The 27,315-nt window shown below is 29.4% G+C and overlaps 1 protein-coding gene across 4 annotated transcripts in view; it reads left to right on the top strand.

Annotated features, from left to right (window-relative positions):
* The window catches only part of LOC106457088 (E3 ubiquitin-protein ligase CHIP-like), a 44,008-nt gene extending 18,951 nt beyond the window's left edge, over window positions 1–25,057 (top strand). For all 4 annotated transcript variants that reach the window (XM_022382903.1, XM_013916470.2, XM_013916471.2 and 1 more), the window contains exons 5-8: window positions 4,236–4,305; window positions 14,490–14,546; window positions 15,100–15,216; window positions 16,090–25,057. In XM_022382903.1, coding sequence (XP_022238611.1) covers window positions 4,236–4,305; window positions 14,490–14,546; window positions 15,100–15,216; window positions 16,090–16,215 — 370 coding nt within the window. In that variant the 3' untranslated portion in view covers window positions 16,216–25,057. The remainder of the gene's footprint in view (window positions 1–4,235; window positions 4,306–14,489; window positions 14,547–15,099; window positions 15,217–16,089) is intronic.
* Window positions 25,058–27,315: the final 2,258 nt, after the last annotated feature.

The following is a 27,315-nucleotide window of genomic DNA, read 5'->3' as shown; positions in this document are numbered from 1 at the left end:
TCCATTAATATATTGAGTATTTGTTTTTAATAGTCCATGCGCAAAGTAATTTTCATGTTAAAATTAATAATACTTTTCCTCATCTCAAAAACCTCAAATTTCCTTTGTGTAGTTTCTAAAACATCCTAAATGCATTTCAAACGTTTTTTTTTGTCAGTAAAACTTTATAGTTTATCTGTTATTTTCTTTACCCTATCTCAAAATTGGATTGGTCAGTTTGACTGACTTCGTAATCACCAAAAAAAATCGAAATAAACCTACATTACTCCTTTTATTTCTAGAATGACTTCAAATTGTAACATGAAACTACATTCGTTTATCCTAAGTTGTTGTAAGTTTATAACAATATGCATCTATTTATAATTAAATTTTATTGTTTTATTGTCCTTTGAACCATGTCTAACTACTGTCTGTGCCATTATAAGTTGTAAATCACTTTATATACTGAAAATATATTTCTGATAGGTACTTACCTCTACCTCCTCTCAAACTTCCCACCCTTCCTCCCCACTGAAAACTGGTGCTTTTATTTTCTGCCAAATCTTGAGGTGATTATTCGGTAGAATTGAATGGAGGGAGTCGCATCAAGAGAGTATGTCGCACTGTTATTGGTGGTGGGTTGTCACATGATGATTTGTATGAGAGACACATTGGAGTTGGTCAATTCTAATTGAGTGGGAGATTAAAGGCTTGTGGCATGTGTAAATATTATTTGGCATATAGAGGGCAGCCCTGAAGGAGAATAGCTAGTTATATGAGAGGAGGTAAGTATCTATCAGAAATACATTTTTAGTTAGGTTTAATGAGTGTGGTAGGCAGCAACAAAATGTTCTGATGACTTGTATTCTTATTTGTTGAAATTATTGAAGTCTTAGATTACCAATACATTTTTGTCAGTTTTTGCTATGTTTTTGTGGTGATTTATAGCCAGAAGTGATGAATATTGCAATTGACAAAATGAAGTATGAAAATAAATATGTTAATGAATAACAATCAAGTTGAAACTGACTGGATATATAAAATGAAACTTTCTGACCATTAGTAATAATAATCAGTTGAATTCTAAGATGGGAAAAAAAATATTTTTATGTTTTTGAAAACAGTATCTCACAATAAAAGTTTGGATATTTCATAATCTACAACATGATAAAAACACCATCAGATTATGTGCATTTCTTCAAAAATAGATACTATTTAGTGAGTTTTTATTAAATTTCATATAGTTTTGTTGAGAATTTTCATTTTGAGAAGTTAAAAAAGTTGACATCCCTTTGGTCCAGAAATGGTTAAGTATTATTTTGTTTTTTGTCACAAGTCACTGTTTCTAAAGGCTATTCATTTAATATTTATTTCATTGCCTAAGCCAAATTTGTAATATTTGTACATATAAATCTATCCAAATTATATTTGTATGTTTTACTAGTAACTCATTGTTATACTGTAAAACATCTAAACTTAGCTAGTAAACTGAGAAATCTCTTTACATCTGATAAATATGTTTAAATATCTCATTTTACCCCAGAAGAAATTTGTTTTTAATATTGCATGTAATTAACTAGGCTGGTTGATAAGTTATTTATGATATTTATATATTTTTTACTATTGTTTAAATTGTTTTGTTAAAGCTTCACACCTCACACCTAGTTGGGGCCTTAACAGATTTTGCCTATTACTCACATGTCAGTTTTTCTTAAACAAATGGATTTCAAAATTGTTACTTAACTAGACTGTACTTACTGAAGACTGAATACCTGGTTGGAAAATAATTTATGCAAGTCCAAATTAAACTTTCCACAACTTATTGGATTGTAAATGTATTTTTTTTTTAAATCATTATATAATTTTACTTGACTGTACCCAAGAAGGCTCAGTAGGTAATAGCATAATAGTCATTCTAAACTAATTCCCACTAATATTATAGAAGTATGTTATTTTAGTATTGTGAACTTATTGAGTGACATTCATATTAACTCTATGTGGATGGGTGGAGGGTCAAAGTGCAAAATCACAACTTTTAAATGTATATAAATACATTTGGCATCCAAACAAGTTTTGATTTTTAATTTGAAAAGGAAATATTCAAATAAATTGACAATCTTCAATTTTTTGTGTCATGTGATGCTTTATGCTCTCAATGCTCATCTGTTAAATACACCAACTATAGATATTGACAGATCAGAATTTATATCAAGAACCTCCCACTTTCTTTATACACTAATCACAGAAACTCTTCTCAAGTCATCATGCTTTTGAAATTAATTATTTACCCGTGCTTACGTGACAGTGTTACATATTTATAACCAAGAAAGGCCATTTTGTGAACTACATGACCATGACATCTGTATTTTAATTTATTTCGATAAAAAAGGCACCATTTTCTAAACGGAATTTGAGTGAAGACCAATGTTGTTGCTCTAGTAAGTAATGAAATTTTGTAAACATTTTTATAGGTCAGTTAGAAAGCCAAATAAATTATAGTAGTTTTTGGGGATTCTGTTTTACTGTTTGTGTTTTAAAATACATATTTGAAAGGTACATAAATTATTTTTTGGGTAACCAACTTAGTGAGAAACATTTAGGGTTAACGAACACTGGCGCCCAGAAGCAAAAGGCCTCAGTTGTGAAGTAAGTGCTAAATTTCTTGTTTTTATGTGCATTTTTTTTATTGATTGCTACATATTTTTTGACAAAAGTAACTAAAATGAAAAACTTATTAAATTAGATAAAGAAATTTATATGAAAAACATAATTTTTCACGTGGCGTAATGCACAAAGAACATGTAGTTATATATTGCATAATGTAAACTGTAATTTTGTTTACACTAAAATCTTCACACACCTGCTGGGGGATTTGTTGCTATTTGCAGTAGTTATGCATAGTTCAAAGAGCAATGAAACAAATCAAATGAAAACAGCTATAAACCTTGATGAGCCTGAGGCTGTTCAGGATAAATAATTTTAATTTTCTGTTACAACCTGTAGTCATTCTATAAAAAAAAAACAGCACTTGAAATTTTTTGTGGTGTTTACAAGGTCAATCAAATGGGCTAAGCTCATATAATGTTAAGGTAGAGAAAATAACAGATAAAGTATAAAGTTTTACTGGAAAATAACTTCATATTCATTTGGCAGGTTATACATTTTATACAAATTAAATTTAAAACTGTGATATGAAAAGTATTTTTATTCTTAACTGGAAAGTCATTTTGTACTCAGACTAGTGTGAGCCAGACTGACTAAAGTAAATTCAGAGACAAATATTTTGTAAAAATACTTTATTAAAAATTCAGATTTTTTTTTATATATCAAATACGTTAATTTTAGATATTTTAGCTCCTTTTATTAAATACACATAGATAAAAAAAATACATAAAAACATGGATTCTAGTATTCATTGCATACATGAGCTGTTTGCATTGGAGTAATAATGTTTGACATTCCTCTCTGTCTCATTTGGTCTCACAAATAAAAATCAAGTAACTTTCAAATATGTATTTTACAACACAAAATTTATCAGGCAGTAGAATGGAATGTCCCAAACTACTATAATTTATAAAGCTTTCTAAGTAAAAATCTTTCTGTACTTACTGTTTAGTGTATGAAATCTGTCAACACAAATGGAGCAATTGTATAGTTTGTGATTATAATTGGTTGTAAAGTACAGCTTCATTTTTCTGTGTCACATGACATGCCTAAGCTTTAATTTCTCCACTTCAAAATTCTGTAACTTCTAAACTAAGAAGTTTGACATATTTGTGGATTTCTTTTTAAAATTGGGAAGTTAAACCTTAGATAATCTAAATTTTGAATTATAAGCTACATTTTCATGCCAAGTTTATTGACATACATTGATAATAAAGTTAATTAAATTTTGAATGTAACACTGTAAAAGATGATGACGTGCACTTTGACCAGGTCATACAGAAAGTGTTGATAGTATCTTTGGAAGATTTAGTCATTTTCAGTTTACTCAAAGTCTATCAACAAATAGGCTTTTGCAAAGTTATGTTTGAACTCTTATGTGAAGTAGTATTAAATACGAGATTCACATATGGTCACCCACACATTTTGATATTAAGACAATATTCTTTAATGCACATTATCCTTTTGTTAAATAAGTCTTTTAAGGGTAATTGCAACAACAAATCAATCTCCTAAGTGTATAAAATTATCTGAAACATTGAAAATAACTCGTAGTAGCATCAAAGGTTTGTTATTTTTTCTTTATTTAACAGAAAAGTAGCAGCTTTGAGACAGAATGGGTTAAATGACTCTAAAGAGATAGCCAGAATTGAAGACAAGTATGTAAGTATTAAACAACTAATGCTATACATTGCTACAGGATATATATCAAAAGCACAAAGGCAACAGAAATAAACAATTTACATTCAATATAATAACATATATGAAATGCTCTTCACCAATCTTAAAAATTTTAATTCCTCATCATAAAATGTTGTAACTTCATAAATTTTGTATATTTTACCTTGTTTAATGTAGCTTGCTGAATGTGGAATATATGTATATATTCCAAAAATTTCAAGTGTTAAATGTGCTGTTTCAAAAGAGTTAAATGTTTTACTGTTTTGATGTGCTTTTGTTCAGCATTAGATGCCAATTTCCATATAATGAATCTATTGCTGGGAGATATGTATCTAAATAGACACTATTTGAAATTCATACATGTTTTTGTTGCTTAACCTTGTGGTTTCTGCTTCCTTCAGTTCTTAAGAGAGCTACAGGTGCTTACATCAGAGCTCATTCGTGTATTTTAATTACTTCAGTTTCTTGGGTTCCTCATCTTTTTTTTTCTGCTGATTAGATCTTCTTTGTTGAACCTTGTTACACAGAACGTTTTGTTTTTCTAGCCAGATGGGTATAGGAACTGTTTCCATCTTTGGGATTTCACAAGTATTTATCATAAATAATTAAATAAGAGACAAAAATGTAGGTTAGGCTTTCTAACTCCTTAAACCCGAGAGGCCACTGCCAGCATCCGGCTGAAAATCCCAATTTACCCATTGGAAAGTGATAGCATCCAATAACATTAATGTCTCTTTGGCTGAAAACTAATCCAAACCATGTTATTATCCACAAAATTTAGAACATTTTAATTTTATAAGGTATGGTGATAATTATTAGGAAATCATGAAAATAATTCCAGCAGAGTACATAAAAAATTACAGGTTTAATGACTTAAGTGTGAAAGTTTTCCAATTTTTCCTTATTTCATGATTGAGGTTTTTTTAAGCTATATTTTGATTATTCATAGAGGTTTTTATTGTACTTTGTTGAATAATTGAGAGCACTTGTTTAAAGGGCAAAGTTCATCTGATATTCACATTTTTATATTGTCCATTTAGTTCCATTTCTCCTATTTATCTATCTGCTACATAAATTACTTGTTCCAGTGAGTTTCACCTTTTTCAGGTGCATTCATTACATCTTAGAAAAGTGTTTCAGAATGATTTATGATGTTCTTTTCATCTTCCTTTTTACCTGTATGATTTGCTTCTTTAGTAGCTTTCAGAACCAGTTTAGCTTTTGATGTGTTAACCAGTTTTCTTCTAATAGAAGCAACTGCTTTTGTGAACACTTTTTAGTTGAACTTTGATGCTGTTCTGGATTTCATTCTAGTGGCAGAACTCTGGATTTACCTTATATTTTGCATTGACATTAATGTATTGGAATTGTTTATGATTGATCTGTACTCTGTGGTCAGGTAGTTTTAATACTGTCAAACTTTCTCATAGTGTCTTATGTCACTTGCTAAGAAGGCACATAATCAAAGTTATATGCTTCAAAACATTACATCCTGTATTTTGAATAATGGATCATGAGATACTTTATTTCCCATGCCAATGGTCACATTCTAAGAGTTATAAGTCTGATTGCTGAATCATTTGAGCCAAACTGTATTTTACTCACTACATTTGATATTTGAGTATTTTTGTTCTAACTTTTTATAGTAATGGATTATTTTGTTATGATCTCTCAATTCCAAACTTATGGTGTTTGTTTTCACTAGTCCCAAACCTTCAGTTATTGGAAACAGGTGATTTTAATTAGAAACAATCTCATATTTTCCTGTGTGCTTGCTTTTTTTCTTTATCTCATTGTTCAGATATTTTTCTGATAAAGTTTTCTGTCTTGAGAATTTTGATCAGGCCTCTTTTTGGTTTGATCAATTATGATTTCCAGAATCTGTTACCTTTTCAGCATTAACAAGGCTTTTTTCTGTTTGTCAACTCAAAATCTAACATCTTCATTTTGAGTTGTCAGATCCTTTGCCTGAGGTACTGGATTTTCCATAAAGTTTCTCTCTTATTATAATCATTTGCATTTTTTTGTATTTTCATACAAAGATGGTGGGATTTACAGTGTTGATGCACATATTGTTACATCCAGTGATGTAGTCCTAGAAGTGAAAAAATGTGTGTGGCTAATAAGATTTGGAGTGACATTTTAACAAGCAACATTTAAATTACAATTTATGTAAAGTAAACAGTTAATATTTTATCTAACCACTAATTAATTCATATTTAAAGTAATAATAATAAACAGGGTACACCCAGCCTTTTAAAAAGAACAGTGGTACCCAGGCCTTCCCTGGCTTTACTAAAACTACTGTTTTTTTTCTCCTATTTTCTACCAATTTTCTATAAATTCGTTTTATGAGATTATCACAATGTTCTTTCTAACACTTTAATGCATTCTGCTTATTCTTCCTGATCTCTCTCGTTTTGTTCCATTTCATTCCTTGTCAATAATGTTACTGGAATGAGACATTGTTCCAGTTTTGAAAGCCCTCTCCTTACCTTGTTTTGAGCCTTTGACTTGTTGTTCCATTATATAATTTTCTAAGAAGAGTTGATTCCTGCTCTGAATGGCTATAGAATATATTTCAAACATTTATTCCTTTGATAAATTTCACGTGATGTATTTCAGGGATAAAGATTTTCATGCAATGATTATTCTCCTATTCCTTTGATGTGAGCACTGCCAGAAGAAAATTGCATGTTTTCTTCATCAATTCTCTCATGTTTCTGTTGATTGTTTTTGCTCAGACTCTGACAAGTTCTGATTCATCCATGCACTTCACTGCTGCTTGACTCACAAGAAGTGTTTTCATGGTGCTTGCTCATCACAGTAATTGGCTGAAGAATATTTTCAGGAAGAATTACACAAGTTTAGACAATTAGTAAAAATATGGGTTATTAGTCATCTTTTGGAAGATACAGCAACCAGCCACATTCTTTGTTGCTAATGCTTCTTCTTCTTCTTGCATTGAAGACCTGATCTATTCAGGAATTTGTACTTCTTCTTCTGCCTCCATCCCCCAACTTACAAATGTTTTTGCACAATTTTGCTTTTGAATTTTTAATATCTCATGTGGTTATTTTGTATTCTTTTTTTAAAGTTATAATTTTGAATTTAGATCACTCAGGCTTTTCTTTAGACTTTCTATCTGTTACTAGGAGCTACACCATCTTCAATGACTGAACTTGGTGTTGACTGAGCATGAATTCAGTGGTGCTTCATATACCATGCCTTTCATCTAATACCTGCTTTAGGTGGATATTATTCTTTCTTTTATAGTAGTTGAACCATTTATATTATATGGCATCATTGCTCTTGACATGATGGGGTCCTTGGCCATATTATATTTTTTCCTTCTTTCGTTTACTCTGTTTAGATACATATGATGTACTGATATATTCAGGTTTGTAAGTTGTCTGATGTTTGTGTCATATCTTAATTGTGAATATTGGTTACATAGATATCCACCAGTCTTATGTCCTTGACTAAATAAAGTCATCCAACCAAATGCATCTCATGTCTTAATCTTAGACAGACTCATGACTCAAAGCTAGCCAGAACTTTACTTATATGTTGTAGAGCTGGGTGATTAGTGACATTTGCTAATTGATTAATCAACAGGCCCATTAGTTTATTGTAGTAAGCTAATTGATTATTGTCGCATGTGCTTAATATTCTTATTGTCACCATGTTTTGCTTTTCATAGACATTTGCCACCTACTCTTTGGTTAATATCATAGACATCTTAAGGTACAATATTTTAGGATTGAGTTAGTTTTTTAATCCTAAACTGTTCCACACAATGTAGTTTGAAACCTGTAACAGTTTGAAAATATTGTTGTAAGCTATATTTTCAATGCTAGATAGAGAGAGTTACTAACCATGATGATACAATACCTAGAATGATCATGAATGTAAAGGGTTAAAGTTTTGTAAAGTATCTAGAAACAAGAATACCTTATAAATACGAGAATCAGTGAAGCATTAATTAAGTTTTTGGTTCGATCAGTGAATAAGGAGTTGAAGTATTTAGATCAGTTTTAATTACTGTGTATATTCAGCTACTTGATAAATTATCAGTGAAACTGTGCATGTAAGCTTATGTGTACAATAGTTATAGTAATATTAATGAGTAAATTACTGTTTAATGTGAAAATGCGATTTGTGAACGAAAGCCTACAACTGTGTAAAAGTGATAATATCCTGTAGCAAACATTAAGGAATAAATAAACTAATTTCTTACCATCACATGGACTGAACTTTGCATTATTTTCACCAAATAATTTAAAAGAACCCAACCAACAAAAGAACACATTACAACAATACAACATTAATTGCATTTGATGGGTTTTTCTTTCAAATTTACATAAGACTACTAAAACTACTTATTTTTTGTTAATGAAAATAACTTCAAGATATTTTCAAACACTTGTTTTATATAAGGTCAATGGACTTTATTATCGTAGAATTCACAAATAAAAGATTTCAAAAACATGGCTGGTTTGTTGTTTTTCAAAACACATTTAACAACACACAAGATTTGACCAATTATGTTGTTGGTTAAGTTTCACGTGTTCTTGCACATGTTTTGAAAAAATTTTCTTTCCAACAGAGAAAGATGTATTTAATTAACTGACATCTGATGTAGGTCTGTGGTAGAAACTAGTCGTTTTTCTAAATATTTGTAAGAGGTTGTTTTTTAATAATCAAATTTAACTTTTTGTAAAAAGTTGTTTGAAAATGCCTAGGTACCATGAGAAGAGCACTACATTTTATAAATGAAGTAGTACCTCATGACATTGAATATAATCAAAATAAATAGTAAATGTAGTGGTGAATAGAGGTACAGGATAACAAGTTACATACACACAGTTCTTGAGATTGAGTTTACAATTTTATATGAACAAAACTATATTAAGACAATCATAATGGTGATGAACAGAATGCTCACAAATATATTTAGGTGTTCAAGCAAATGTATACTTTTAAGTTCATTTTTACTGTTTAACAGAGGTAGAGAAGAATAAGATTATCCTGGGTATAAAATTAGTAATTATTTTGTACATAATATTCTGGTGTCAAAGAAGCCACTAACTTATTATTTTGATTCAGCAACATTGCAGTTCAACACACACATCTCTATCCTTATTACATGTTTATTTGTCATAGCATATTAGTCTAGAAAAATGTAATTCTCTGTTTATGGTAACATTGTCAGGAGAAAGTGGAGCAGGTAAGTAAGAATTTTATTTTATTTTTCTAATTTTTTTTCTTTTTAAACATTATCACGCTGAGTGCAATGTAGCAAACTATTATTGAGATAATGTTTTTTATGCATTCTATCAAATCAAGAATTAAGTTACATTCTGTTTTTTTTTATATGTTCTGTTAGCAAATATGCTTTATTTTTTCCCTTCTATGTGTATTAGGGTGAAGTCCTTGTTTCTAACACAGAAATAACCTAATAGACATTTGATTAAAATATACTAGGGAAGTTATTTTATTTATATGCACCATGCCAAATCTACTTAATAAAGTCTAGGAGTTCTTTATAAAATTATCATTAACATCAACTATGCATTTTAATACAAACCATCAAACTTCAACTTAATAAAATAATAATAATTTGAATTATTAAACCAAATCAATAATATGAGAATTGTAATATTTAAATTTTTCTCTTTTACAGTAATATGTAGGCATTGTTGAACTTCTGAACTATAAGTTTTTGTGAAAGAATGCAAATTTTTGGAATATACAATAATATTTTTTAATATGCTAAAATTATCCCCCCGAAAAATAAAATTTCCAAACTTTTCATAAACAATATATTATTTTCGAGTATTACATCACATGCACAATAAATTGCCCTTTTAAAACTTTGTTTTAAAAACAATGCAGTTAAACTCCTACGTAGGTTAGATTGATAATTATGTACACTTGAAAACAAGGTATTTTGCAATTTGAATTTTTGAAATGAATGAGAGAACACTCCCTGGTCATAACATATGAGAGGCCTACTAACACGTGCACACTTGGCACACTTCTCTGAATCAATACGTTCACTGTTTAGAAATATCATAAAGTGAGAGTAACTTTGATAAATACTAACACATTTAATAGTATGTAGATCATCATGTTTCAACTTACGTTATACAGTTGGATTGTTAGAGAAAGATACTTTGAAAAAATTGTTGCTCAAAAAAGGTTACTGGTATAGTTCATATTGATAAACTGAAATAAACATGGCTTTTAAAAAGTTTCAAATTGTCTTGGGAAAACAAAAAATGTGAAAGTTATACAGAAATCGTAAGAAGCAACATACGATAAATTGTTCAATAGAGTGTATTAGCAAAAATATGAGCATGATAATGACAGAATATAATAACAATGATTTTTTAATATCAATTCATTATAACCACTGAAATGTTGGCTTTTTTGTGCTAGTTCCAATCAAAGATAACAGGTAAAAATGTTGCAGATCAGTGAATGTAGCTATAATCTGTAGACAGTTTTGGAGAAAAAAATATAATATTTATGGTTGGGAGGTTTTTTTCTCTCTAGGATCAGTAGAGTTATTGCAGACAACTTTTTTTCATTTGGCCTTATGAAGGCTTTATGTGGACACAGCCATTTGATACATAATCACAGAGTATGTTTTATAGTATTACACCATATGATGTGAAGTACAATGTAGAATAAATTTTGTGTTGTGTTTTTGTTTTGTTACCTTAATAAAATGATTGATATTTGCAAATTTTAATTTATATTGATATACTGATATTGGTAATTGATTATTGAAAATCAATTTATACATTTGCATCTGTAATTTATGGTTAAAAAGCTAGCATGATTAAGTAGATAAAGAATACTGCTTTGTGAGTGTTTGCTTCATGCTTGGAAAGTTGTGGATTTGAGATGTGCCAATGCATGTCACAACTTCTACCAGATCACAGTTCAATAAAGTAAGAGGTGTGATGTTTCAAACATAATGCATACACAAGTAGAAAAAATAACTTTATGGTTTATTTAACACTAAAAAATACAGTTACATTAATTATAAATTACAGTGCAGTCCAATGGAAAAAACAGTAATTTTACACCTTATTTAACTTTAAAGATAAATTTCACAATTCTAAATTAGAAACAACATAATGTAAAAAAAAAAGAAGTAAATTAATGTTTCACTTGTTAGTCAAAGAATTGTTGGTAGGTGCTGCTGGACAATTGCCTTCCCTATGGATGAAAGTTCAGAATTAGGGATGATGGCAAGATAGCCTTAGTAGCATAGCCTTAATTCAAAAACAAAGAAACAAATGTAACATCCCGGTGGGTAAAAGGGCAAACATGTTAGCTACATTATACACAGCTGCAAAAGGAATCAAATCCAAGATCCACTAATCATGAGCCAATCATCCCTAATCACCTGGCTATGCCTGTCTTAAGCTGAACAAATTTGAATTAATTGAAAAAATATGGAGAATTTGATAAATCATAATTACTTGGTTAGTTAGTTGAAATAATTGAAAATACTAATAATCAAAAACCATAATTTTGATTGGTTGATTATTTTTGCGAGTTAACTGATTAAAGTTAACAAACTTGAATTAATCGAAGAAAATAGAGAAATCATAGTGGTAATATTTTGATTATTTGGATAGTTGGAATAATCTGAAACACTATTTTTGACTAATTATTTTACTTGACATTAATCAATGCACTCAGTTGTCATAGGTAATCAATTAATTGAGTTAGTCACTCAGCTGTAATTTGTACATTTTCCCCACACTCAGGATAATTACTGTTTGTTACTTCCTTCTGGATTCTTTCTTGCTGATGATTCTAGCACATTTTTTTGGTTGAAAGTACCTTAGCATATTTGGAATATGTATTATATCTTTTAAATGGAAATGTGTACACATTGCTATGAAAGAACTGAATTTTTTATTTTATATATACACTGAATTTCAGTAGTCACTTCATTACACCAATCCAGGAAATGGGCTGAACTGCCTCGGTCATCCTAAGAAAAGTATGGTGTGTCACTCTAAATGTCATAAAGTAGAAATAGGTTGATAGACCATTTCATTGCTAGTCTTTCAGTTAACTTTCTAAATTAAATACAATTAGAAGACAGTGCTTAGTCCCCACCTTCTGTAGACCCTGAGTTATATATCTTTTATAATACCTTTATAATCTTTGATAGTCTTATGAGTTCTTCAAAGCTTTAGAAATATTTTTTTTATCAGTTATTGGTGCTCCATTTTGTTGCAGTGTTTTTAAAATGTTGTCTGAGTGAAGCTCAATAAGGGGTTGAAAGATTGCTCTAAGCCTAATAACTTGCAAATTAAGTGAAAACATTACATTTTGGTAGCTTACTAGACCTACCAAAGAGAACTACAATATTATAATTATTTTAAAAATATAGAGGAACAATGTAACAGATATGTGAATTTTTGGTGAGAAAGGGAGAGATTTTTTGTAGAATTTCACACAAAGCTACTTGTACTAGCTGCCCCTAATTTTAAAACGATGTTAAAATTTTGAGCAATAGTTTATAAGTAAGTAGTTGTTTTGCTGAATTATTTTAGATCTTTTTTTTTTCTTGCTACTGTGTATCTTTTTTTATATTTTTTTTGTATGCATGTATATACTTGATTCTTTCTAGTACACAAAATGAGTGAAACATGAATTGAACACCATAAAAACATTTAGAATAAAAGTCAGTAAATCACAAAAAAAACATTCAACAAAGTGGTAGTACCTACTTTTTCTTCCATCTGTGTTTTTGGCCCACCATGGCCAGGTGGTTAGGGTACTTGATTCACAATCTTAGGGTCACGGGTTCGATTCCCCGTCCCACCAAACATGATTGCTCTTTCAGCCATAGAGGTGTTATAATGTGACTGTTAATCCCACTATTCATTGGTAAAAGAGTAGCCCAAGAGTTGGTGGTGTTGACTAGCTGCCTTTCATCTTTTGCTGCTAAATTATGGATGGCTAGTGCAGAGATAGCCCTCGTGTAGCTTTGCACAATATTCAAAAACAAACAAACCCACTGTGTTTTTATAATCTTGTACATTATTCATTTAAATTAATAGCCATCAAACATTAAAATCTCTGAAGAAGATGATGCACAAAATCAATTGTTATTAAAAAGTGTGTTATGGTTATGTTTATTGACAGTACCTTCACTGGCAATGTTTAAAGGGGTGACTTGCCATGCCTTTTTCAGCAATGCCTTGCCACTTTTATCAGAGCCTCAATTAACTGAAACTGTGCTGCAAGAACTTGCAATGGTCAGAATACCCTTTCTAGTTATATTTGATTGTTCTAAGCCTAATTATAATCAATTCAATACCCTCTTCCCCATCCCTGGCAATCTGTTATGTAGTAAATTCAACAAGTATTGTAGAGACTCACTTGTCAGGATGATTTCTTTATAAAACCCTGTGCTGTGAGAAAATACAAAGTATTGCACTTATGTCAGAACTCATCAGCCAGCAAAGTTGACACACCTCCAAGCACATTTTGTTAACTGTATCTGGCTGTACTATATTTAACCATTAGTAGTGACTGCATATGCAATGTTTTTGTAGTGTACAAATTGATACAGTCCTTGTTGTATAAATGTTCTTGTTTTTATAATACGTATATTAAGTATATATGTGTGTGACTGATGAATTGTCTTACCAATTGAATGACTTTTTTCAACATCAGAGAGCTAAACAGTAATTGCTTTTATTGGTAAAATATGCATAATACTTTTGATTTTAATGTTTTATTTTTTAACAAGCAAAAGCCCTGAAATGTATCAACACCCATCATTTGCTACCCATATCTTAAAATTTTCTCTACCTTGGGACATTTCTTCCTCTGGAGCTATTTACCATTGGCTTAGGCCTCATTGTGCCCTGTTTATGTGTTTTCATTTCTGCCCTTTGTTTCAGTTCCTGGTGAAAGAAGTGACTGAAGAAGAGGTTTATAGGCTCTTGTCTTGACAACATGAAGATAAAGATTTTGTAATTTTAGTAAAGATTTGGGTGAATTAGTACTAAAATTTGAGTTTTCTGTCTTGGATTAGTACATAGAGAAAAGAAATACATTGATAAAGATTTTATGATTTTTTTTTGATTTTTTTGAAATTCTTGTTTTACTCTTAATTTCAGGATGAATATATAGATGAAGTGAATGGTTTATTTGCCAAAATTGATGATAGGAGAAGGGTAAGTGAAAATAAAAAAATAACTGTTTTAATAGTTTTGTGTAAATGATCGTGGAAAGCTTTTGGGAAATTTAAGATGTTATTTGTCTTGCAAAATAAATTTATACATTGGAAGTGTATTTTATTTCTTAGCCTTACTGTGTGTACGTATCAATTAAATATATATAACTCACCTTTTAATTATGATACTGATAATTAATTTGAAAGTTTTCTTGTATTTGTAAAGAATATTCGTATCTGTGCATCTCTTGTACACTTATCTTTATTTAATGTATTGAAATTTGAAAATGTTACCACCTGTTACTTAACTTATTATTTTGCATCACTTGAAATAGTTGCAACTACATATGTTTCTTCAGAATTTGTAGAGTTCTCTTTTCTGTACTTCATTTTTAATTGATTGTATTAACAGAAGAATACTAACTTCACTTGTACGAGTACAGAATTTATTTCTTGTTGTAAAAACTGTAATAACTATAAAGTAATAGTTTTAAAATTATGAATTTCACATATATTGTTTTTAAACCTAAATTACTACAGTAATATTTAAATAGAAACGTGATGTACCTGACTATTTATGTGGAAAGATAAGCTTTGAGGTCATGCGAGATCCTGTAATTACACCCAGTGGAATAACTTATGATAGGAAAGACATTGAAGAACACTTGCAGGTATTTAATTACTATTTTGTGGACTTTTCATTTAAGTTATATTTGTAAAAATATCAAAAATGATGCCACAGTGAAGTTGTAAATATTTTTTCATGGTTAATTTCCATAATTCTTATGCATAGAAGGATTGAAGTTTTGGATAGGATAGTCATGTAAGGTTGCTTCATTAATTGATTATCAATGCAAATGGGAAAACTATAGGTAAAGACATTACAATGAAGTATGTTAGACTAAGTGTAAGAGAGAGTTAAAATGATAAAAAAAATTTTATTTGATATATTTTAATCTATGTTTTAAAAATCTTTGATTTTTGATCAAATGTTTGTCATTTAATATGGCATATAAGTGTAAATAATCTTCCATTAGAACAGAAACAGGTATAAGCTGACTTGTTGATGGTTAAGTAAAAATGTATTAAATCGTTTTGTTTTTTTTTGCTTTAAGACTGGATGTTCATGAATAAAGTAATGCAAAAATATGTGCTTATAACTCACACACTACTCTGTGTTAGTTTACAATAGTCACATGTTTGGCATATGTAAATATGTTCTGAAGAACTTAAAATTTTTACATACTCTTTTGTGTACATTATTTAAGTTTTTCAAAATATAAATAATTCTCCAATTAAAAGATTTCTTTTCACATATAGACTACCTAGATTTACAACTGTAAAACATTGAATGTATTGTTTATAGCTATTCTTAAAATAATTTGGTATACCATAATTTCAGTTGTATGAAATTACTATTTCATTGTATGTGTCTTAAAAACAGGTTGATATTTGAATATTTTTTTCCAATATTTTTTTTTTTTTTTTGTTCTAGTGTTGTTCTATATGTAAAATTAAATAGTGGATCTTTGGTCTCAATACAGAGAGTTGGGCATTTTGATCCTGTGACACGTACGCCTCTGACTCAGGACCAATTGATACCAAATTTTGCAATGAAAGAGGTGGTAGATGCTTTTCTTGCAGATAATGAATGGGCAGTAGATTACTGAACGTTTATGTCCAAATTCCCCCACCTCTTCACAGTAACGATGATGTAAGTGCTCACAGAAGGTCGCTGTGAATCAAAGTAAAGCAAAGCCTTCTTAATTGTGTCTTTATGTAGGAATTATCATCAGACTGTGTGAATACAGAGTAATTAAAGTATATATATCTATATATATATAACACTTGTATCTAACATGTAAGTGTTTCTGTGCAAGTTTCTACCTTTGATTTATCTATCTTAAAAAAAAAAAAGTAGAGCCTTTAGAACTTTGAGTGTTAAAAGACTAAGCCTACTGTGATTTTATATATACATGTATATGTTTTTGAAAGTACAGAATTTTTTTTTATTAAAATTTCTTTTTCTCTGACAACTTATTCAGTCCAAAATTTACATACTGAAAGAAAAACATTTAGCATATCTTCTAGTTGTAATCAAAACAAGCAATATTATAATGAAAACAAACAAAGGTTTGTACTTAAAAGTGTAAGATGGGCTAAGTGAAAGAGTGCATTTTTTAACAATGCAGCCTGCCAATAGAAATTTACGTTCATATTTATATGTTCACTTTTTGATGATAAATAACAGAAAAATTTGTGATGCATTTGTGCACTTAGCTTGTAGTGTTGTACAAAAGTTGGAATTTATTTTTCCATGTATCAGTCTTGTACACAAATTTATCCTTTAGCCACTTGGTCACTCTTGAGTGCCGGATTTTAGTCACTATAATGTGAAATAATTTTTGGAGTTAGTCATTAAAGCTTCAAAGACTATTTTACTAGAATAATACTATGTAATAGCTTACTGAGTCGCTAAAATCTCATCTGTTTTTAGACAGCTTCTTTCTTTGTTAGGCCAAACTTTCCTTCCATCACTGTTTGTCAGTTGTTTATTTAAGAACATTTTCCTCGGTTTCTTGAAGTTTTATTCATGTAATGTTCAAAACATTGATAATTGTTTTGACTAATTAAGAAACAAGTTTCAATAATTTTTTTGTTTTTCAAAACTGAAGTTAAACTTGATAACTTTACACTTAATATAAATTTTTTAAATTAATTTTGGGAAGAATTAATCTCAAGCAAAGCCTATCAATTAAATCTCTCAACTCTACTAAACATTTTTGGTTAAGCTAAAAACTCAATCTATTTTGTTATTCAATATTTTGTGCACTTCTGATTTTACTGTTTTACTGTATTTTAAAAAGCAAGGCAACTCGGAGTATCTTAATCATGGTTCTCACTGTTTACCAAGTAAAATTTCAAGGATCTTAAGCATCAGAATTCAAAACTTTTATGGACAAAAAGTTCTGACATTCAGCAGTTTTCACTGCACAGAGATTATAAATCCAGTTAGAAGTAAGGAACTTAAAATGTAGAAATATACCTGCCCTGTCTTTACACTTGTTCTTTAGTTCAATTAACTTTTGATCTAGTTTTCTCAACATCTAACACCAAATATTTATCTTTATCAAAACATCTAAGTATATTGGATTTAGATAACTAAGTAAACTGAAACTCTGCTTTACCTGCAAAACTCTCAGCAGACTTTTGTAATTCTGCTGTATACACCTACATTTCATTAAGTTCATCAGTGTCATCATAAATGTCTTTTTTGTTTTAACCTTAAAATTTTTTTTTGTCTTACACTAACTGCAGCGAAAATCAGGTTTGTCAGTGTTCACATTTAGCATGTCATCACATATCTAGTTTGGTCAGCTCCTTCAACATGTTTTCAATTTCCTGCTGTTAATGGAAAGGCCTTGCTCCATAGAAGTTTCTGTATGAGACAGCACAAGAAGTAATTTGCCTGTGACCCACAGATTTACATAAATAGCATAATTTGCTATTTTTTCATTGAACTTTGACACTGGCATAAATAAAGTTGCTGATATATTTTGAAGTCACAACTTCATCAGTGTTTAGTATTACTACATTGTTTGAAATGTCATACAGTTATCACCCTATAGCTGGTTAGCTGCAATAAAAGGGTGAAGAGATATTTTCAGTTTCTGCTCACAATTTATAGCAAGTGAGTGCTTGATGGTTATTTTCTCTATGGTATTTTGATTACTTTTACTAGGAATTCCTCACATTCCACCCTAAATTCATAGAATTGTAGTACACTTCATTCTCTAATGATTTCAGTTCACTCAGTATGGTATTTATTTTCAATCTAACTTGTTTGACAGCTTTGATTTTTTTTTTAATCACAAGGGTCTATTTTGATATTAAAGAGATTGTGTTGCTCTAGTTACTTCTGTAACATTATCTTTCAAGAATCTGGTAATAACACACTTAATAGTATTTTCAAGATCAGAACAAACAAGTATACAACGGGTTTATAAATTTATTAAGTTGTCAGGTATAAACCACTGATTGAAAGAGCGCTACTTTGGGACAAATTAGTGTATCACTGTAATATTATTTGATTGTGTAAAAGGATTTGATCATGAGATCAAAAATCCTTTTTTTCTTTTATTGCTTTTACACTAACTGGCATACGGTAGATCTGTGGGTCCATTGTTAGTATCCTCTTAATGCAAAGAAAAAATTCATACTCTGTACTTTGGGGCCATGGGTATGTTATAAGGCAGTGACCAAATCCCACTATTCACTCAGACAAGAGTAGCTTAAGAGCTGGTGGTAAGTGCTGTTGATTAGCTACTTTCCCTTTAGTCTATCAGTTCCAAATTAGGGATGGTTAGTGCAGATAGGTCTTCAGTAGCTTTGCACAAATAGCTAAAATCAATTTTCTAACCTCTTGTTCTTACAGAATTATAAGGGGAAAAAATTATTTCTCTAGTTATGTTTCTGTAACCCTCACAAGTTGCAGGACTGGCTTTAAAATATTAATACCAACTGTTTAATAGTTTATTAATCTTCTGATCTATATTGTATGAAGTCTACAATATTTTAGACTCAACAGGCTAGCATTCAAATAACTTTTCACTTTAGATTTTTTAATCGTGTTATTGAGAGCTAAGATCTTTGGCTTAAGAAAGTAATGAATTGTACCATAAACAGTAGCTTACCCCAAAAAATTGTGATGATAAAAATTTAGCGCTGAATTGGTTTATTTCCTACTTCCTTATATACATTTGAATTTACTTGACGTGTATATTTGTTATTTAGATATTGTCTTATAAGATTATGTAGTCATCCTGATCTTTAATTTTTTAAACTGTAGAACTGATCCAAAACAATCAGGTACTTGCATTTTTTTTTCTTGAGCAATGTTCTGAGCTATTATGCTATCAGGGAATATTCTTTGAAACAGAGAAGAGCTAAGCATGGCTTTTTAGTTAGGGGTTTTGGGGTTTCAGTGTCTTGAGCAATCCTATTGTGCAGTTTAGACCTGGACAAAACCTTTGGAGCTACTAATTGGCTGCTTTCCCTTTGGTCAGTAGTTCAAAATTAAAATGGTTAGACCTAAACTCTTAGAGCCTCTAACCTAACCATTTCTCCAAAATATCCACTGGCTTGCTGAGGGTGAACATTAATCAGTACCTATGAGGAATAATTTGATGGAAAAAGTTTGTAAATTTACTGTAGATCCACTGTTTTTGTTCTTTTATATGGCATAAAAGAAGAGGTATGAAACATTTAAGGCTTATCATCAGTATCCACACACACTGCAGTCGGTCATTGTACTTGGTATTTGTGAGCCATACATTATTGAATTAAAATTTGGTAGGTATATTACAATAATAAAGGTGATTTTTAAAATAGCTCATTCAATATTTCCTTTTGAGTTCACAAGTGCAAAGTTAGGCCTATTTTTTCGCTTAATGAATGAATGAAAGTACACGGCCACTTACAAGTATCATTATGCACCTTCCTTACCATTTTCAGTTTATTTCAGCAGTACTGTTTTTGTCTAGCATAAGAGTGACCAGCCAGTTGACTAGAACACTATGACACACTAACTACTAACGATACATTAAACCATGACTGATGCCAAAATGACTAAACTGAATCTGTTGACTTTTTGAAAATGGACTTGGTCACAGCCAATATAGTCTTTTCATCCAAGTGTTTAATGTTAAACACACACACTATTTTGTTGCCACACTCTTAACAACAGTGATCTTGTAATTATTTTCATGATAGTTGAAAAACACGTAGGAACAGAGAAGTTGACAAATCACATTTAATTATTTTAATACTACTATCAATGTTGATAGCAATGATCTCCCAATTTACAATTCATTTAAACACTAATACTTACATTAAAAAATTGAATAATAACCATATTTTGGTTATAAGAAAACAGATTAGAAATTAGAAAGGTACAAGATACTTTTACTTGATTATTTTAAGTTAGGTTTAAAACATTTCTGACACAGAATTACAAAGATTATCTAAGCCTTCTCTAAAGCACACTTTAAAAAGTAACCTGATACTATCCAGCCAGGAATATTATATTTAAAGCAGCTCTGAGAATAATCTGGACTTAACTTTGCGTTCACATGACTTGTACTATGGTGCTGCTTACTTACACCATCCAAAACTTTTACACATTTCTACAATGGCACCTTTATTTTATAGATGCTATAAAGTAGTGAAGAGCCATAAACCATCATGGCAAAGTCCTAAACATTTGCTAGGATAAAAGAAATGATTAATGTTGAGTGTGTCTGAAGTTTATTTCTTCAAATGATTATTATGACTGCTAAGAGATGTTTAAAAGGACAAGACTCAGTTCATAGGAACACAAAAGACAAGGACACACAATTTTACATAATCTAGAAGAACGGGACACTCACCATTCAGAGTAACTTGGTAAGAAACTCAAAATACAGTTCAGAAAATCATGGTTTCCTTCTCTTATATAGTCCCGAACAGGTCAATTAGTTATGACCTGTTAAAATAAAATACCAATTATGTCCCTTGTTAAAATAAGATACCTTTTTGTGTTCCCTAGTTAAACCTTTTTGATTTATTTCTGAATTTGTTCACAACAAAGTTTTGCATAAGTCACTCTTACTATAACATTATATGTGACCATCAAAAGGGAGTTTTAATGTAAATCTTTCTTTTAGTATCTCATTTTTCACATCTCTCTTTAATAAAGAGAATTTTTTTAATGTTAAGGTTTGCATTTCAAAAAATTTTCTTACACAATGTTATTTTGTAGAATTTAGAGCTCTTAATACTTAGGCATAAAAAATAGGTGTGAAGTCACTGGATGTACGTTTATTTTGTTTCATAATAAAACTAAATTTAAAAAGTTTCAAATTAGCCTTAACTTCAAGAATATATAGAAAGAAATTTTGTACTAGCACACTTTAAATAAGAATTCATGTGTTTAGAATTTTATGATTTTCTTACAAATGATTAGAAAGAAGTGAAGTCATACCAAAATCTAAGGTGTTGTCTTTAGCATAGTATTTGCAATTTAAGCAGTTACCATGGATTGAATAATCAAAAATATCTTTATATTGTTGGAAAGATTTTATTTGTTTTGTTTTATATCAGACATTAATTTGTACAACTGCTAATGACAGCGAGAAAATAAGATAATTCATGTTAAGTTAACATATTAATCAATAAATGAGGAGCTTGCTCATCTATGGTTCTTTTTAAAATCTGGAGGTCACATAGAAATATTGTTCCAAGTGAAAAAGTGGTCAGAGTTCATTGTAAGAAATGAAGAAACTAAAAGGGTAAGATAAAATTTGATATTGAATTTCTACTAAACCATTGTATTTCAAGCACAAAAGCTAGCTTGTAATTTGAATAATTTCCTTGCACAAATGTTGCAGGAAGTGTCCTACAGAAATTAGTTTAGAAATACATTATTATCCTCCTTAGTAATTTAGTTTTGATATGAGATTTATGGAAAATGCTTTTCAATCAGCAGAGTCATGTTTAGGTGAGTCAACTAAACATGCTAAACCATTCGTGAAGAACTTATTATCTAAATGGCGTTAAAAATATTATGGGTGTTAGTTAACTTAATTTTTAACCAATGTTCTTTTGTGTTTTATATCACCTAGATATGGTTGGTACATGAAAGAAATGTTTGTGCCCTCTGCAGAAGGTTTAATGAACAAATTAAAAAAAAAATGTTCTTGTAAATAGACACTTTTTTTAATTTTGCTGTGTTAGTTACTGCTTTTCTTAGATATTACCAGTGATGTCAACTGTGTTTGATGTATCAGTTGATTAGTAATAGTTGATTGTAAGCATGTACAATATTTTCCCCTTCATCACGAAGGCTTTTCTATTTTGTTAACTGATATTCTTGTCTGTGTCTGACAAGTGCTTTGTTTTTAGACTCTTCTGTACATTATAATTAAATAATAACACTAAATGAAATTCACCATCTTAGTGTTTGTATTTTTATATAAAACTGAACAGCTTTTAATTTTTAAAGATGGAATTAATGGATTTTTTGTATGTAAACACACAATTCAGTTGGTAGCACCAGTCTTATAAGAGTTTTGATTTCAAGAACTATTCTAGTGGTAGGATGTTTTTTTTGAACAAATTTCATCTAGAAGAATTATATATTTTAGTATAAATTTTTAGAATAGAAATTAACCATGAAATTTATTCAAAATAGTTATCTTTTTAAAACCTAAGATCAACAAGTAGTTTTTATATCTATAAGTAAAACTTTTTCAGTATTCAGTGCAACTGTTTTAAATGTGTTTTTCCAGATTTGTAAATTGAGAACTTTTTATTTGTTAACCAGAAAAGCTTTGTCTTGAAAGGAAGAAAAAATATTTGAAATAGACATATATATGTAAATTGTACAGGTATTTGTGTTACTGTTATTATAATATTCATTAGAGCTGTTCCTTTAACTATATGATATTACAAGCTTCATTTTTTTTTTGCCTCTGAAATGAAAAGAATTTCAGCATCTGGAACTTCTGTATATTAATTCATTTTTACCCAAAAGATTAGATAATGGAGGAAACACCTGTTTGATATGTGGTTTTTTAATATTTTGAAAATTTAGTAAAGATAAATGTAAGGTGTTTTATTAGTATGTCATTCTAATCTGTTAATGTACCATTTATTAATAGAATGGTTGACCTTAGGAATAGATTTGTTTATTCATTATTTAGATTTTTATTAATTAAAACAATTGTGTATCGAGAGATCATCTGAATTTCTAGCATTTCTGATTTATTAACAAAAGTTATTCTACTCTGTACGAAAACACATCTGAATTTTTGTGAACTGAAGTTACTTTTTTATGGTTCATAAAAAATGGGATTTTTCGGAGTTACTTTACCTAAAGTTCATCAACATGGGAGGGTGTTGTTTCAGAATTAATAAAAATCTTTGAGTATTATATTATTTCTGAAACAACAGTCTTCCATGTTGATGAATTTAAGGTAAATCAATTCAAAGAAATCCTACTTTTTATAAACCTTGTAAAAGCATCTTTATGAAGTGTTAAAAGAATTAAAAAATTAGATTAATGTACAGAATTACTTCATTTGTAATGTTATTTAATTTCTAGACTTGGGAGTCTTGCACTTTTCTGTAAAGTTAATGCTTACTGCATGGGTTAACTTGTAAAGCTGGTTTACTATCTGATAGAATTAAAACATTTAGAAACACCATATTGTACAATGTGTGAATTATCACACAGGATATGTTAGGTGAAGAACATTGAATTATTCAAAAGTTATGAAATTGTTATGTTCATTACATGGTTCTTTTCTGTATTTGTTTTATGCAGTTAATGCAGGTTAGAATAATATATAAATATTCTTTAGTTTTAAGATAATTAGAAAGCTGTCTTTTTTTTTATATCTTATGTTGTGTATTAAAATGAATAGGATGGAACCTCATGTTTTGTTAGGATCGATTCCTGCACTTTGTTTTTAGGTGGTCAGGATGGAGCCTAATGCTTCATAAGAACTGCATCTTGTGCTGTGTTCTTAATTCAGTTAGAGAGATGTGTTTTATAACATAGTGTCTTGCCTTACTTGATACTTCAATACAGTGTTTTTATATGTTTTAGATAAATGACACCTGTATTACAAAATGATAATGTTGATTTGTATTTGTCTTATGATGACCAAGATGGATATAAGTAATATGTTAAATAACACAGGACAACTTAGAATGTATTGGTGCATTTAGCCGACATACCTTACCTACAAATAGTAATTCAACAATAGAAAGGAGGTATGAAAAGTAGGCATAGTGGAAATGAGACACATGAAAAATTACTTTTTGGTTATGTACCTTCGTTTTTAATATCTCGTTTGAAATGTGTGTTATAGTAAGACTAAGTCGTACATTTAGTAAATAACAAATTGTTGTTGGCCTGTGATGAATGCTCTTACTAACATTAAGCCCAGGGGGTTATGTTTAATACAAAACTGTGTGTTATAATAAAATTAGTTTTTGACTTTTTTAATCTTATTTTACAGTTGTATACATTTTCTAAACATTTCTGTAAGAATTAAAGTATATTAACATTCTTTATTCTTAATGAGTTGCTTGAAATTGGGTCTAGATATAAAAATATTAGTTTAATTTTAAAATATCTACTTGAGTGAGTTATTTGTGTCTTCCATAATACTGTAGAATGACAGGCATGTACTTTAGAGCTTAACTGATGTGTAAATTAAATATTATGTCATGCTTACACTCCCTTTAGAAGTTAAGAGAAGTCATATGCACAAAATTTTAACATAGGTGGATAAAGTTGTTTACCATCTAAGAATCACAGTAGGATAACTTGACAGTGTAATGCATTTGTTACTGAAAGATATATGATCAGAGTGCAAATTCTAAGGCTCTCTGAAGCCTTTGGGAATATACATTTTTGTAAGGAAACTTAAAAGCTATGTTCAGCATGCTGGTGACAATGTAGGCCTGCAATTTTGAAAAACTGCACTAAGTAAAGTTATTTCCAGTGTTTAAGAAACACTGTACAGTTTTGTTTTGTTTTACCAAACTTTGAAAATTACAACAAATTACTTACTGCTATTTTTCATGGTGTTGGTATCTAATCTTTGTCTGCTTATATTTCAGATATATTTCTCAGATGACTGAGCATACTTTAGGGAGTTTGAAACTATACAGTAAATATAGGAAGCACCTAATGCAAGTTTCATGTTGTAGAAATTTAATGTTAGTTGAATTAGAAAGCAGTTGGTATGCATATAAACCAGTTAGTGTATTCCAGTGTAATTAATATTATCAGTCAAAAAATAAAACTCAGTCCTTTATATAATTCTTTTTTATACTGGCTTAGACTGCATGAAAGTTCTAAGCTAAGGACTTGACTAAAGTTAAAAAAAACAAGCCTGAGTTTGCATTTCTGTTTTTTAATAATACATTTTGATTTATAAACTACAGAGTTATTATTGAAGGTTAGTATAATATCCAGCTTATTACTGGTAATGATGCTTAAATAAAAAATTTCATGACATCATACCTTCTTATTTATTTTACATGTCACAAAACATCTAAATTTTTTCACATCTAATCATCCACTAGTTACCATAAAAAGCACTAATGACTAGCACTGTGCTATAATGTATTCAATAGTTAACGTAAAAAATTGCATATTTCTTCTAGTACTCCTTAAAATGAGCTTCAATAAAGATGTGCTTCCACTGATATCTAGTTTTTTGGTATGAAAATATTTTAAGGCTTTGAATCAGTAGATTTGCTAATTATTTAAATTTTTTATTTAAAGATCTGTGGTTGATTAATGAACTAAATGCTGATTTTTGTGAATGTATAATGAAATATATTGAAAAAAAAACAAACAAATCCTATGAATTTTTTCAGCTGCAGGATTAGTTTATTATACAGAATTTTCTTTTTTTGCCTAATGTAGTGATTTAATGTTTCTTTACATGTCCCTGCCCATGTGTTTTTGTTGCTATTACTATCACTATTGGTAAACATTTTGAATGTACATATTCATAGCTGCTAAAACTTAAACTATTTTAATTTTTTTTACGTTATTGTAATAACAATACTCAATATCCTTTTCTCTGTTTGTGGAAGTACTTGTAAATATTTAATGGGATTGCCTTTGTTGTTGTTGGCTGGGTTGTATACAATGAATATTTGAAAATAGGTCAGTTGTTTTAGAATATATTCTGAACCAGAAATTTTAATAATTTGCTTTTTGTTTTGAAAAAAATTGTAATAGTAGTAGCGGATGTCATAACATTTTAAAGTTTCTTGTATTCTTTTGGTTTTTGATTTTTTTTTCTTTTGTTGTTTAATGTTTATGTTTAGGATAAAAAAATCTTAAATGTTATGTAGTGAAGCAACCAGAACATAAAATACTATAACAGCCTGTGGATATTTGAAGAATAATTTTTAAATACATGTTCCTTAATGTATATTGGTTATGTCAACACTTGTAGAAATAGCGAAACTAAACAGCATAAAAAACAAAGGAGAAAAAAAATGAAGAATTGGAATGTAAGACTCACAGAATATGCTCTTATCAATTTGTGAAAGGATATTTGCTATATTCTGTAAACGTTTTAAAGAATCACATGAATGTCACATAATAGGGTTCAAGAATTTAAACATGCCATATACATTCGTACTGAGAGTTTAGTGAAGATATATTTAATAAGGGATGACAACACTCATGTTAGTTCATTCATTAAGATCAGTAATTATATATAAAATGTTTTAATTATCACTGAAACAAGGAATATGTTTTATTATTTCTCCCATTTATTTCCAAGTCAGTATTTTGTAGGTGTGTTTTTATGACTTTTCCTTTGAAAGATTCTTTAACATGTAAATGATATGTACTGTATTTTCTGAATAAAACTATAACGTTATCTATGATATTCAGTCTGTTTGTGGTGGTTAAAATATTTAAGAAAATTGTAGGATTGAAAAAGTAAAGATTGGTTTGTAGATTGTAAAATTTATTTTTTATATTTGGTCATAAACTGAGTATTTGTTTTACCTTGCATGAGTAAAATTATGGATAGAAGTATTAGTAAAATCCTACAAGAAGTTCTTATATATATATATATATTTAGGTACCTTCAGTTTTGAATAATAAAATAACACAGTTTGAGTAAGTAATGTAACTGTGTCACTATGTATACAAAAATAAATATATCCATAGTAAAAATCAAGAAACC

This window comes from Limulus polyphemus, unplaced genomic scaffold (assembly GCF_000517525.1).
Source record: "Limulus polyphemus unplaced genomic scaffold, Limulus_polyphemus-2.1.2 Scaffold290, whole genome shotgun sequence".
Classification (NCBI taxonomy): domain Eukaryota; kingdom Metazoa; phylum Arthropoda; class Merostomata; order Xiphosura; family Limulidae; genus Limulus; species Limulus polyphemus.
This window is presented reverse-complemented; position numbering and strand designations above follow the sequence as displayed.